The sequence below is a fragment of the Heterodontus francisci genome, chromosome 4 (assembly GCF_036365525.1).
Source record: "Heterodontus francisci isolate sHetFra1 chromosome 4, sHetFra1.hap1, whole genome shotgun sequence".
Taxonomy (NCBI): domain Eukaryota; kingdom Metazoa; phylum Chordata; class Chondrichthyes; order Heterodontiformes; family Heterodontidae; genus Heterodontus; species Heterodontus francisci.
This window is the reverse complement of record NC_090374.1, coordinates 192,171,782-192,186,545: the sequence shown is the minus strand read 5'-3', so window position 1 is coordinate 192,186,545 and position 14,764 is coordinate 192,171,782. Positions and strand designations below refer to the sequence as shown.

The following is a 14,764-nucleotide window of genomic DNA, read 5'->3' as shown; positions in this document are numbered from 1 at the left end:
CGTGCAAAGTACGGGCCGTACCCAACCAGCCTGTGCTTGCAAAACTCAAAAGTGTCCAACATTAGATGTGATTCCACGATTGGACAACATTTGCTAAATAATCCTCAGTGTGCTAAGAATTATGCTAACAACCAATTTAAGATTGTCAGTAGGGCTCGCAGTGTCGCATTTGCGCATTCTGGAAGCAACATATATTAATACACAGGGCCCTGTTCTTTGCAGACAGAAAGAATATGTATAAACATTGCGCCTGTTTCAGCTGAACAAAATAAGTGACAGCCATTCGCTGGTTCATTCCTCAGGGCAATGCCCTGACCAATCAGAGTCAAGCTGCCTGGTTTAATTTTTAAACAAAGCTTGGCAGTTAACGATCAGCCACTGTAAACTGGGGCATTCCCCATGGCAAAGCCTCTACCAACCGGAGTTCACTTGCCAACCAATCAGCACTGTCTTCTCATACAGTATTAGTTGCTGTTTTCCCTTACATTGGTTATTCTTGCAGATTGTCCTGATGAGTGCGAGACGAAAAGCTTCGACAACATGTCTCTATTTTCAGCAATACTCAAATTTGGAAATTATACATTGGGTTACAATCATAAGAGAGGTTTCAGATAGAATTGTTTACTCTATAACCAATATAACCCCCACCAAGGATATCATCTAAACCAGGAATGTGACTAGGAGTGGGGGGGGGGGGGGGTGGGGGGGCAGAATACAGATCTTCTCAAAACTCCACAGGTGCTGTGATTTAAATAGATGATGAATCCAACACCTTTTCAAAAAATACATCATGGGGTAGGGAGGTCTGACAACATAACAGAAAATGTGGGTTGTCATCAATGATTTTAAAAAAAAATGAAGTCTGATCAATTTCTATAATTTAATTTAGTTTAGTGATACACTACTAAAGGGAGAATTAAATGTTTAGTACTCCATTGCATTTACAATGACAGATCCAATCCAGCAATGACAACTCTTAAACCATAAATTCCATAAGCAATGAACATTGTTTTAAATAAAAGGAAAGGCAGTAATCGTGAACAATTGTTGCTGCTTGCAAAGAGGTTTTGCTGTTTGTTCCCTCCCTGAGAAGCACTGAACAGATATATTTACTATCTGTTGCAGGAACTGAGTATGAACCCTTTTGCCTCCTGGCCTCAATTTCTGCCACATTTATGCTTTTCCCCTATCACCACCATAACACATTTAAAGAAGCAACATTTCAATCAACCTAGATTAATAACGACAAAAACTGATCGTCTGCCGCTAGGACAGAACATAACCTTTTTGAGGATCATTGGATAAATGCTAAACTAAAGTTTGCTGAAGATAAATATTAGGGAATTTGATCTACACCAGTTTAAGCTCGATAATAAGAATGCACTAGAACGTAGTGTATTATTAACCTCATGGGGAGGTTAAAAGCACAGTAATTCCTCTGTGCAGTATATTTACATACAAAATGCTTGTACCAAAATTGTGCGCAGGTGGGATATTTGTATCCTACTATATATTAATTTTGAGAACTGATGCATGACTGCAAATGTCACTACTGGAAAAAGACAACTTTAAGTAGAAAGCTTCAGACTGCAACAGACAACATTTTGTTGTTTAAAATGGAGCTTTGCATCTTTTAAAAGAAAAGTAAATTCAAATCTGTGCATATACAAGAAGGCATGGATGCCACTGATACCATCTTTTGAATCTGGAAAAATGAAATTTGATGGAATCAACAAAAAAATCAGTTTAAGGCACAAAGTGGCAATAAACCACATGTATGCACATGCCTGGAAACAGTCCTGTTAGGATTATACGCAAACATCTAAGTTCAATTAGAAGACAGGAATGAGAGGAAAAAAATACAACACTGCGTACTTACAAGTTTCAATCTTTGCAAAGGTATCCTGGTGACATCCACTGGACTGCGGTCTACCACATTCACAAATCTTGCTTCTGGAATTGCTACAGCACACATCACATGAGCCCACCTGAACAACACAAGAGACAATCTGAATAATGTGGTGAACCACAATGGAATACTGATGAAAATGTCCAGTTTTTCTTCTGGACTGCCAGTCTCAAAGTTCAGAAAACGGTATCAAAGTAATTTTTAAGAATGTTGGCCTGTCAAATGTAGATGACCCTGAATTTGTTCTGATTTCATACACAAATTGGTTACAGAATACAGTGAAACTTTCCACCACCACGCCCCCCTCCCCCCCACCCCCCCGCCACCGCCTTTCCAGTTCATCTAATTTCCAAGTCTATCCATGTACTGAAAAGGCTGAAGGTCAACAATAAATTATTGGCTTTGTTATATAGAGGACATTTCACTGTTGAAGGTGAATGATGGCAGTTCTTTTACTTATGAAAGCAAGAGTCATAATTCATGAGTGTCACAGGCTAGAGAGATTTATGATGGCCTTTTCACAAATGAAAGAATGCCTGGAACTCATCATTACCGGTGATTTCATCTGTTTATGCTGTGGACACACGGTTTTAAGTTAAATCACGCCTTTAAACAAGTTCTGGAACACCAACTCTGGGGATTGATGCTGATGAATATTTCTCACCGTGCCCACCCCCCCCCCCCCACCACTTTTCCCACTGATTCATTCCTTTCATCAACTACTGTTATCCTGTTGTGAGGGACAAAAAGAGAGCAACAAACATACAAAGAATGAGAAGAGAACTCTAGAGAACAGTTTTACCAGGCAAATAAGTAGTTTCTCTCAGTCATCATGAGATAGTAGTAGATTCAGGATTTTCAACAGTCATTTCATACAACTTAGAGAATGGTGTCTTGGCAAAAGAATCACTGTCCTGTTTTATCCTCCTCCTTTCCTTCTCCCCTGAGACGTCAGCAAATTTGATCATCTTCATGGTTTACTGTCATCCGTAGATACGTGGGTTTTGACTCCAATATCATCTCGTGTAGAGATGCTGGTTTAAGTTAATTTCCCATTTCACTTTGCAAAAATGAGGACTCTCAGATGATAAAACATTAGACAACTGAAGATCAATAGCAGGATATGCACACATGCCAATCTAGGAAATTAGTCAAAGCTGACCAATTGTTTTGAAAATCTGATGCAAGCACCAAAAAAGTGACAAATCCAGTATTTGCAAGTCTATCACATATGGGGAAAAAAAGCACTTGTCAAGGGTTTGAAACTTAAGGTGTAGGTATATGCAGCATTCCTTCACTTGCACTAAACAAAAATAAAAATTTAAGTACATGAAAGTCTGAAGGGGAAAAAAATAAACGGTGTATTTCTGAGGGGTCCAGAAACATGCTCCCTGGAAAATTTAGGACCCTCACATTAAAATTGATGTATTTTGGTTAACTTTACAATTCACAAAGGATTTGTTTTTAATCTTAGAGAAAGGAAATGTTAACAATTGGAGTTTCAATAGATTAACTAGAGCATCATTCCCCAAAAATGGCCAAAAGCAGTTACACATCAGGGATCTAGCTAGGGTAAAATGGAACCAAAGACTGACAGGTAAAACTGTAACGGAACAATGGGTGATCTTTAACGTGCAGATGACACAAAGCTGGGTGGGAGCGCGAGCTGTGAGGAGGATGCAGAGAAGCTCCAGTGTGATTTGGACAGGTTGAGTGAGTGGGTAATTACATTGCAGATGCAGTATAATGTGGATAAATGTGAGGTTATCCACTTTGGTGGCAAAAACAGAAAGGCAGATTATCTAAATGGCGATAGATTGGGAAAGGGGGAGATGCAGCGAGACCTGGGTGTCCTTGTGCCCCAGTCGCTGAAAGTAAGCATGCAAGTGCAGCAGGCAGTTAAGGCAGCAAATGGCATGTTGGCCATCATAGCGAGAGGATTCGAGGACAGGAGCAAGGATGTCTTGCTGCAATTATACAAGGCCATGGTGAGACCATATCTGGAGTATTGTGTGCAGTTTTGGTCTCCTTATCTGAGGAAGGATGTTCTTGCTATGGAGGGAGTGCAGTGAAGGTTCACCAGACTGATTCCTGGGATGGCAGGACTGACGTATGAAGAGAGATTGGGTCGATTAGGAGTTTAGAAGAATGAGAGGGGATCCCATAGAAACCTACAAAATTCTAACAGGACTAGATGCAGGAAGGATACTCCCGATGGTGGGGTGTTCAGGACCAGGGGTCACAGTCTAAGGATAAAGGGTAAGCCATTTAGGACTGAGATGAGGAGGGATTTCTTCACCCAGAGAGTGTTGAACCTCTGAAATTCTCTACCACAGAAAGCAGTTGAGGCCAAATCATTAAATGTTTCAGGTATAGGCTAGATACCGAGATACCAAAAAGGGCAAACGGTAAAAGAACCAAAAGCTTGGCTCCCTGGATGATGAGGGAGATAACAGAATATGATGAAACAAAAAAAGAGGGTGTATGACACAGGTTAGGTGAATTCTTCAAGCAAGAATTAGACCAAACACAATAAGTTCAGAGGGGAGGTGAAGAGGAAAACAAAACTGGCAAAGAAAAAATATGAGAATAGAATGGCAGTTAACGTATGAAGGAAACCCAAAAATCCTCTACTGACATTAAAATAGTAAGCAGGTGGTAAGAGGTGGGGTGGGGCCTATTCGGGACAAAGCGGGTGATACATGCTTAGAGGTGCAGGCAAGGCTAGAATACTTAATGAGTTCATGGTATCGATGTTTATTAAGAAAAAGGATGATAAAACATTGACAGAAGCAGAGATGGCAGAAGTAATGGATGGGGTGAAAACTGACAGGCAGGATATTGTGGAAAGGCTGGCTATCAGAGTGGATAAGTCACCTGGTCTGGATGGCTTGCATCCCAGGTTGCGAAAGTGGGGCTTAGAGGAAGGGTTTGCCATAATCTTCCAATCTTCCCTAGATATGGGTGAGCTACCAGAGGACAGGAGAGTGGCAACTGTGACACCCTTATTCAAGAAAGGGTGTAAGGGCTTCCGAGTAACTACAGGCCAGTCAGTTTATCAGTGGTGTGTAAGGTTTCAGAAACAATAATCAGGGGGAAAAAATCAACAGACACTTGGAGAGGTTTGAGTTCATTAAGGATAGCCAGCACAGATTTCTAAAAGGCAGATCATGCTTGACTAATCTAATTGAACATTTTTGATGAGGTAACAGAGAAGGTTGATGAAAGGAATGCAGTGGATGTTGTCTATATGGATTTTAAGAAAGCATTTGACAAAGTACCACATAAAAGGCTGGTAAACAAAATGCTCATAATAAGCTTTGGAATATCCTTGCTGTACCTCTCTACCTCTTCACCTCAATTTCCGTCTTTAAGATCCACCTTAAAACTACCTCTTGGACCAAGCTTTTGGTCATCAGACCTAATATCTCCTTTTGTGGCTCAGTGTCAGATCTTGTTTTATAATGCTCCTGTAAAACACCTTGGGATGTTTCATTATGTTAAAGGCGCTAAATAAATAAGTTGTGATGGTGAATAAAAATATGCTACCATATAATTAATGTTTTCTTTGTAGGCAGGTGCAAGGAAAGCAACTCATATTTGTTTTAAGATTTTTGCACCTTAGTACCAAACATGAGAATGCAGTGAAACGTATAGCACTGTCTCTGCTCTTTGGTTCAGAATTTTGCCAATCACAGTGGCGCAGTGGTTAGCACCACAGCCTCACAGCTCCAGGGACCCGGGTTCGATTCTGGGTACTGCCTGTGTGGAGTTTGCAAGTTCTCCCTGTGTCTGCGTGGGTTTTCTCCGGGTGCTCCGGTTTCCTCCCACAAGCCAAAAGACTTGCAGGTTGATAGGTAAATTGGCCATTATAAATTGTCACTAGTATAGGTAGGTGGTAGGGAAATATAGGGACAGGTGGGGATGTTTGGTAGGAATATGGGATTAGTGTAGGATTAGTATAAATGGGTGGTTGATGTTCGGCACAGACTTGGTGGGCCGAGGGGCCTGTTTCAGTGCTGTATCTCTAATCATAATCTAATCACAGTTAGAAGATAGGATCAACAACAAAGCTCAATAGCATATGTATGTAAAATATACACTTCAGTGTCCATTTCTACTGCCTACCAAACAAATTTCTTCAGAACTAATGACAATTATATGATTTTTTTCACCACAGGTAAGCCACAGAAATAATTCTATTAAGTTATCAGGAGTTAGCTGACATCTACCTTAAAAGCCATTTTCAACTCTTGTAAAGAGCAATAAAGAAATGTGGTTCCAGCCAGAAAAGTTCTTAAAGAAGCAGGCATTCTTTTTCTTATACATATCTTATCTTGTCTGTACTCTATGGAGTATAAGTAAATGGAGAATAGCTTTCCACATACAAGTAGAATTACCCGCCTTGTAGACTCTTGCATTATTTGAATGATGCATCCTTCACAGACCACAAGAGTAAATCCAGACCAAATTCCCAACCAGAAAGCAACCACTTAGAATGCAGACTCATTCCCGCAGATACTGCTGCTGCAATACATTAGCCATTGGTGAGGTGTGTGTGCCAGAGGGATCAGGGGAATATCTAGCACCAAAAACTATGGAGGAGCTATTTAACATAAAATATCCTTGAGACACACTGACGCCTTTGAGGAACTGGCTGCTGGGCATAAACTCAGTGCAGCCCCATGCAATGAGAGCGCTGTACTGGAAAAACACTTTCTTTTTAAAATTGGGTCTTCCTTTAGCACCCAATGACAATAGGCACTGAAGGTCTGGAGTGCTATTCAGGCACTCCCATCGTATTATGGGGATTGGAACCCATTCGATTAAAAACTAGAAACTATATTAGATGCTTCCCGAATACACTACTGCCCTCCACTGCATCAGCTGCCAAGCCCCAGGTTCCCATACATAATAATATAGAGCCAGAGTACTTCTAGCACTTTGTATCTCATTATTGACCACACAAATTTTATTTATTTTATTTTTTTTAAACTTTAATGGCTTTACTCTTTCTTCCCATAGAAGTTTGCAGCACAGCTTCACATTTTCCTGAAAAAATGCAATTGTGTCTACCTCAACCATTCCCTAAGGCAAAGTGAAGATTTTCAAGGATGTTGCTTGGTACTAGGAAATACAAAATGAAGAAAAACTTGAAAAATTGGGGCTTCTTTTGTTAGAACAGAGGATGCAGCAGGGTGATTTACATAGTATTATACATTAGCTACAACACAGAAGCAGGCCATTTGACACAACAGGTCCATGGCAGTGTTTATGCTTCACACGAGCCTCCTCCCACACTTCTTCATCTATCTAACCCGATCAACATAACCTTCCATTCCTTTCTCCTTCTTGTGTTTATCCAGCTTCCCCTTAAATGCATCTATGCTAGTTGCCCCAACTACTACACATGGTACCAAGTTCCACATTCTAACCACTCGCTAGGGAAAAGAAGTTTTTCCTGAAATTGAAATTGAATTAATCAGTGACTATCTTATATTTATGGCCTTGCTAGCGATGCCCACATCCTATGAAAAAAAGAAAAGAAAACCTAAATCGAGATTTAAGGCCACAATTCTATGGTCAATCCAGGAAAAGTTTTGAACATGTTATAGAGACATACAGCACAGAAACAGGCCGTTTGGCCCATTGTGTCTGTGCCGGCCAACAAGCACCTAACTATTCTAATCCCATTTTCCAGCACTTGGCCCGTAGCCTTGTTTGCTATGACGTTTCAAGTGCTTATCTAATTACTTCTTAAATGTTGTGAGGGTTCCAGCCTCTACCATCCCTTCAGGCAGTGCATTCTAGATTCCAACCTCCCTTTGGGTGAAAAGCTTTTTCCTCAAATCCCCTCTAAACCTCCTTCCCTTTACCTTAAATCTATGCCCCCTGGTTATGGATCCCTCCGCTAAGGGAAAAAGTCTCTTCTTATCTAACAATGTCCCTCATAATTTTGTAGACCTCAATCATGTCCACCTCAGCCTTCTCTGCTCTAAGGAAAACAACCCTAGCCTTTTCAGTCTCTCTTCATAGCTGAAATGCTCCAGCCGGGTGAATCTCCTCTGCACCCTCTCCAGTGCAATCACATCCTTCCTATAGTGTGGTGCCCAGAACGGTACACAGTACTGCAACTGTAGCCTAACTAGCATTTTATACAGCTCCATCAAAACCTCCCTGCTCTTATATTCTACGGCTTGGCTGATAAAGGCAAGTATCCCATATGCCTTCCTAACCACCTTATCTACTTGTGCTGCTGCCTTCAGTGGTCTATGGACAAATACACCAAGGTCCCTCTGACCCTCTGTACTTCCTAATGTCCTGCCATCCATTGAAAATTCCCTTGCCTTGTTAGACCTCCCAAAATGCATCACCTCACACTTCTCAGGATTAAATTCCATTTGCCACTGTTCCGCCCATCTTACCTGCCCATCTATATCTTTCTGTAATCCAAGGCTTTCCTCCTCACTATTTACGACGTCACCAATTTTCGTGTCATCGCGAAATTACTCATCATACTTCCTATATTCACGCCTAAATCATTAATGTACACTACAAACAGCAAGGGTCCCAGAACCGATCCCTGTGGTACACCACTGGTCACAGGCTTCCACTCACAAAAACAACCCTCGACAATTACCCTCTGCCTCCTGCCACTAAGCCAATTTTGGATCCAATTTGCCAAATTGCCCTGGCTCCCATGGGCTCTTACTTTCTTAACCAATCTCTCATGCGGGACCTTCTCAAAAGCCTTACTGAGGTCCATGTAGACTACATCAACTGCTTTACCCTCATCTAAACATCAAGTCACCTCCTCGAAAAATTCAATCAAGTTAGTTAGACACGATCGCCCCCTGACAAAGCCGTGCCGACTATCCCTGATTAATCCCTGCCTCTCCAAGTGGAGATTTATCCTGTCCCTCAGAAATTTTATCCAATAGTTTCCCGACCACCGATGTTAGACTCACCAGGCTATAATTACCTGGTTTATCCCTGTTACCCTTCTTGAATAATGATACCACATTCACTGTCCTCCAGTCCTCTGGTACCTCTCTGAAAATGTGTGTCAGAACCCCTGCTATCTCCTCCCTTGCCTCACGTAATAGCCTGGGATACATCTCATCTGGGCCTAGGGATTTATCCATTTTAAGCCCATTCAAACATCTAATACTTCCTCCCTTTCAATGCTAATATGTTCAAGTATATCGCAATCCCCCTCCCTGATCTCTATACCTACATTGTCCTTCTCCATAGTGAACACAGATGAAAAGTAATCATTTAAAACCTCAACTACGTCCTCCGCTCCACACACAGATTGCCACTTTGGTCCCTAAAGGGCCCTACTTTTTCCCTGGTTATCCTGTTGCCCTTAATATACTTATAAAACACCTTAGGATTTTCCTTTATCTTGCCTGACAATGTTTTTTCATGTCCCCTCTTCGCTCTCCGAATTACTTTTTTAAGTACCCCCCCTACACTTCCTATACTCCTCCCAGGGCCTTCACTGTTTTCAGCACTCTGAATCTGCCGTAGGCCTCCTTTTTTTTTTTCCTGATTCAATACTCTATAACCCTTGACATCCAGGGTTCCCTAGACTTGTTGGTCCTACCCTTCACCTTAACGGGTACATGTTGGCTCTGAACCCTCACTATTTCCTCTTTGAATGACTCCCACTGGTCTGATGTAGACTTTCCTACAAATAGCTGATCCCAGTCCACTTTGGCCAAATCCTATTTTATCAGATTGAAATCGGCCTTCCCCCAATTCAGTACCTTTATTTCCAGCCCATCTTTGTCCTTTTCCATAACTACCTTAAATCTTAGAGTTATGGTCACTAATCCCGAAATGCTCTCCCACTGACACTTCTACCACTTGTCCGGCTTCATTCCCTAGGATTAGGTTCAGTACTGCCCCTTCTCTTGCAGGACTTTCTATGTACTGGCTCAAAAAGCTCTCCTGCATGCATTTTAAGAATTCCGCCCCCTTTAAGCCTTTTGCACGAAGACTATCCCAGTTGACATTAGCTAAATTGAAATCCCCTACTATTATTACCCTATTACTTTTACACGTCTCTGAGATTTGCCTACATATCTGCTCCTCTATCTCTCCCTGACTGTTTAGACACCTGTAGTACACGCCCAGCCAAGCGATTGCCCCCTTTTTGTTTTTAAGTTCTACCCATATGGCCTCATTTGAGAAACCTTCTAAGATATCATCCCTCCTTACTGCAGTAATTGACTCCTTGATCAACAGTGCAATGCCACCTCTTCTTTTATCCCTTCCTCTGTCACGCCTGTAGATTGCATACCCTGGAATACTGAGTGGCCAGTCCTGCCCCTCCCTCAACCATGTCTCTGTGATAGCAATATCATAATCCCATGTGCTAATCAATGCCCTCAATTCATCTGCCTTACTAGTAAGACTCCTTGCATTAAAATAGATGCAATCCAGCCTTGCATTTTTCACTTGTGCCTTAACAGGTCGATATTTGCTCTGCCTTCCAGACTGACTCAGTTTCTCTTCTATATCTGACTGTGCATCACCCCCTACTGTACCTCCACTCTGTATCCCATTCCTCTGCTAAGTTAGTCTAAACCCCATCCCCCACCCTGCAACAGCACTAGCAAACCTCCCAGCCAGGATGTTTGTCCCATTCCAGTTCAGGTGCAACCCATCCAACTTGTACAGGTCCCACCTTTGCCACAAACCGACCCAGTGGTCCAGGAAACTAAAGCCCTCCCTCCTGCACTATCTCCTCAGCCACGCATTCATCTGCTCTATCCTCCAATTCCTATCCTCACCTGCACGTGGCACCGGGAGTAATCCAGAAATTACAACCTTTGAGGTCCTGCTTTATAATCTGCTACCTATCTCCAAAAATTCATGTTGCATGACCTCATCCCTCGTTTTACCTATGTTATTGGTACCAATGTGTACCACGACCTCTGACTGCTCACCCTCCCCCTTCAGAATGTCCTGCAGCTGCTCCGTGACATCCTTGACCCTAGCACCAGGGAGGCAACATACCATCCTGGAGTCACGTTTGCAGCCACAGAAACGCTTATCTGTGCCCCTTACGATAGAATCCCCATCACTATAGCTCTTCTACTCCTTTTCCTGCCCTGCTGTGCAGCAGAGCCAACTGTGGTGCGATGAACTTGGCTGTTGCTGCTTTTCCCTGGGTGTCCATCCTCACCCAAACGTATCCAAAGCGGTATATCTGTTTGAGAGGGGGATGGCCACAGTGAACTCCTGCACTACCTGCCTGCGCCTACTACTCCACCTGGTGGTCATCCATCCCTTTTCTGTCTGTGCAGCCATTATCTGCGGTGTGACCACCTCGCTAAATGTGCTATCCACGACGTCCTCAGCATGGTGGATGCTCCACAGTGAATCCACCTGGGGCTCCAGCTCCGTAATGCAGGTAGCCAGTAGCTGCAGATTGATACACTTCCTGCACCCATGGTTGTCAGGGACACTGGAAGCATCCCTGATTTCCCACATAGCGCAGGAGGAGCATATCATGAGGCTGAGCTCTCCTGTCATGACTTGCCTTTAGATTAATTAGTTACTCCCTTAATTAAAAAATACTAATTACACTAGGGGCCTTGTTCTACTCCATACACTACCCATTACAATCTAAGTCCTTAGCAAATTACACTAAATTTAAAAAAACACTTTAGTAGTACTCACCTTATCACTTGAGGATTTTTTCAAAAAAAAAACTTTCCCCTTATTTTTTAAGCTATTTAAATGCACTAACAGCGGCTACTTACCCAACCAATCACCTTGCAGATTTCCTGTGATGTCACTGTAAGTCTTTTTTTCCTCTTTCAAGTTTCAGCGCACGCCGGCACATACAGAGAGGTTGCCGCCGCTCCGGTCTTCAGTTAAGTCAGGGCCTTGAGCCCCGCGCTCTCTTTTTCAGCTCCCGCTCCGGATCAACTTCCATCCAGGTCTGCCTGCCGCCGCTCATGTCTTCAGGTAAGTGAGGGCCTCGAGCCCCCACGCTCTTTTTTTCAGCTCCCGCTCCGCTTCCACCCAGATCTGCTAGCCGCCGCTCATCTCTTCAGGTAAGTGAGGGCCTCGAGCCCCCGCGCTCTCTTTTTCAGCTCCCGCTCCGCTTCCACCCAGGTCTGCCAGCTACCACTCCTGTCTTCAGTTAAGTCAAAAAGTTGAGAAATTATTTTGAACATGTGAAAACTGTTCATATTCACCACTTTACTTCTATCTAGCCTTTCAGATGAAATAACTGACAGAAATGTTTTAAATTATGAAGGGGCAGGACATCATAGATAGAAACAGATGGTTTCCAGTGGTGTAGGGGTTGTAAAAATGGGCCAGTTAAATGCAAGAAATTTAAGACAGAAAGCAGGAGCAACTTTTTTTTTAAAACTCAAAACAGAGTACAAAGCAAGCTGCTGCAGTAAAAAGATATCAGAAAATCACATTTAGTCGATTATTTTTACAAAATTAAAAAATTAAATATAAGTGTACAAAATTAGAAATTTAGACATTTTTCAGAATTAAAAGTTTAAACATTTTTAAAAAGCACAATAATTTTATCAGATAAATCACTTTAAAAAGTGTTATTTTTAAAATGCCAAAGCGTCATAGATTTTACTTTTTACAAGATTTATCAGACTTTTAAAAGGTTTCCATGTTAAAAACATCAGTCCATTTTAACTTTTAAAATGGTGTGGGCCTCATTATTAAATATTCATAAATTGAGAGGAGGCCCCTTATGCCTGGAAATACAGGTGTAAAATTTTTAAGTGTACTTAAATCGGAATTAGTGAGCAATTAGCCCAAATTCGCGCTGGTTCCATACTTGCCATTTGAAGTAGTGCACTCTGGGGAGTAGCGTTTGTTGATTCAGTGCAACTTTAGGATGTGCGCACTTCAGAGGTTGCGCAGCCTCTCTGACATCCAGCAGCAACAATGCTGATCGCTGTTACTGGCACCACAAAATCCATCCCAATGTATTTTTCTATTTATTCTAACACTGTTTATAATTTTAAAAGCCTCTGACAAATCTCCTCTTGGTCTTTTCTGCTACAGTGGAAATAGTGTTAGTATCTCAAATCTCTCAAGTTTCACATCCTTGGCATCATTTTTGTGAATCTACGTAGTATGTTGTCTCTGGCTTCAATGCCACATGGGGGCACCCAAAACTGCACACAGTACTCTAACTGCAGCCTAAACAATGTTTTGTCAAAAATTATTACTTCTGTTCTCTATTCACATGTTTATAATACCCAAAATTCTAGTGGCTTCTCTTATTTACTGGCATTCACACATTCAGGGAATTATGTTTTTGAATTCCTAGATAGCTCTGTTCATCCACTCCAATCTGTGGCTAGCCATTAAATGTATACACCCATTGCTGGTTATTGCTAATTGTCAGCATAACCCTAGATTCCCTTCTTCCTCGTATGCTTAATTAGCTTTCCCTTAAATGCATCTGTACTACTTGCCTCAACTACTCACTGTGGTAGCAAGTTCCACATTCACACCACTGTCCAGGTAAAGAAGTTTTTTTCTGAGTTAACTATTTAATTTCTTGGTGATGGTCTTATATTGATGGCCTCTGGTTTTGCTCTTACCCACACTCCCTGTGTATCTACTCTATCAAAACCTTTCATAATTTTACAGATCGCTATTAGGTCACTTCTTTGCCTGTTCTTTGCAAGAGAAATGAGATACAGCCTTTTCATCCTTTCCTGATAGGTAGAACCTCACAGTTCTTGAATTCGGGTGTAATGAGAATGACTGCCCTTGACATCAAGGCAGCACAACATTTAAGAAGTATTTAGATGAGCACCTGAATCACCATAGCATACAAGACTATGGGCCAAGTGCGGGAAAATGGGATTAGATTGGATGGGTGCTTGATGGTCGGCGCAGAGGCGTTGGGCTGAAGGGCCTGTTTCTGAGCTGTATAAACCTATGACTCTTAAGGAGGGCTAGCAAAATTGAAGTCAAGGGAAATCGGGGGGGGGGGGGGGGGGGGAACTCTCCACTGGTTGGAGTCATACTTAGCACAAAGGAAGATGGTTGTGGTTGTTGAAGACAAATCATCTCAGCTCCAAAACATCCCTGCAAGAGTTCCTCAGGTTGTGTCCTAGGGCCAATCATCTTCAGCTGCCTTCATCAATAACCTTCCCTCCAACAGAGGAGAAGTGGGGATGTTCACTGATGATTGCCATGCTCACTTCCATTCGCAACTCCTCAAAGATTCAAGCAGTCCGTGCCCGAATGCAGCAAGGCCTGGATAACATTCAGGGCTTGGAATGATAAGTGGCAAGTATCATTTGTGCCACACAAATGCCAAGCAATAACCGTCTCCAATAAAAGAGAATCTAACTATCTCCCCATGACATTCAACTGTATTACCACTGAATCCCTGCCATCAACATCCTGGGGTTACCACTGACATAAAACTTAACTGGACCAGCCACATAAATACAAGAGCACCCATCCAATCTAATCCCATTTTCCCGCACTTGGCCCGTAGCTTTGTATGCTATGGTGATTCAGGTGCTCATCTAAATACTTCTTAAATGTTGTGCTGCCTTGATGTCAAGGGCAGTCATTCTCACTACACCCGAATTCAAGAACTGCGAGGTTCTACCTATCAGGAAAGGATGAAAAGGCTGTATCTCATTTCTCTTGCAAAGAGCAGGCAAAGAAGTGACCTAATAGAGATCTTTAAAATTATGAAAGGTTTTGATAGAGTAGATGCACAGCGAGTGTGGGAAAGAGCAAAACCAGAGGTCATCAATATAAGAAGCTGGGAATTCTGCAGCAAGTAACTCACATCCTGACTCCTCAAAGTCTGTCCACTATCAACAA

General features: G+C 42.2%; 1 protein-coding gene across 2 annotated transcripts in view; it reads right to left on the bottom strand.

The window, feature by feature from the left end:
• The window catches only part of LOC137369466 (lysine-specific demethylase 4C-like), a 537,539-nt gene that overhangs the window by 176,806 nt on the left and 345,969 nt on the right, over positions 1-14,764 (bottom strand). For both annotated transcript variants that reach the window (XM_068030713.1, XM_068030714.1), the window contains exon 17: positions 1,880-1,988. In XM_068030713.1, the coding sequence (XP_067886814.1) occupies positions 1,880-1,988 (109 nt within the window). The remainder of the gene's footprint in view (positions 1-1,879; positions 1,989-14,764) is intronic.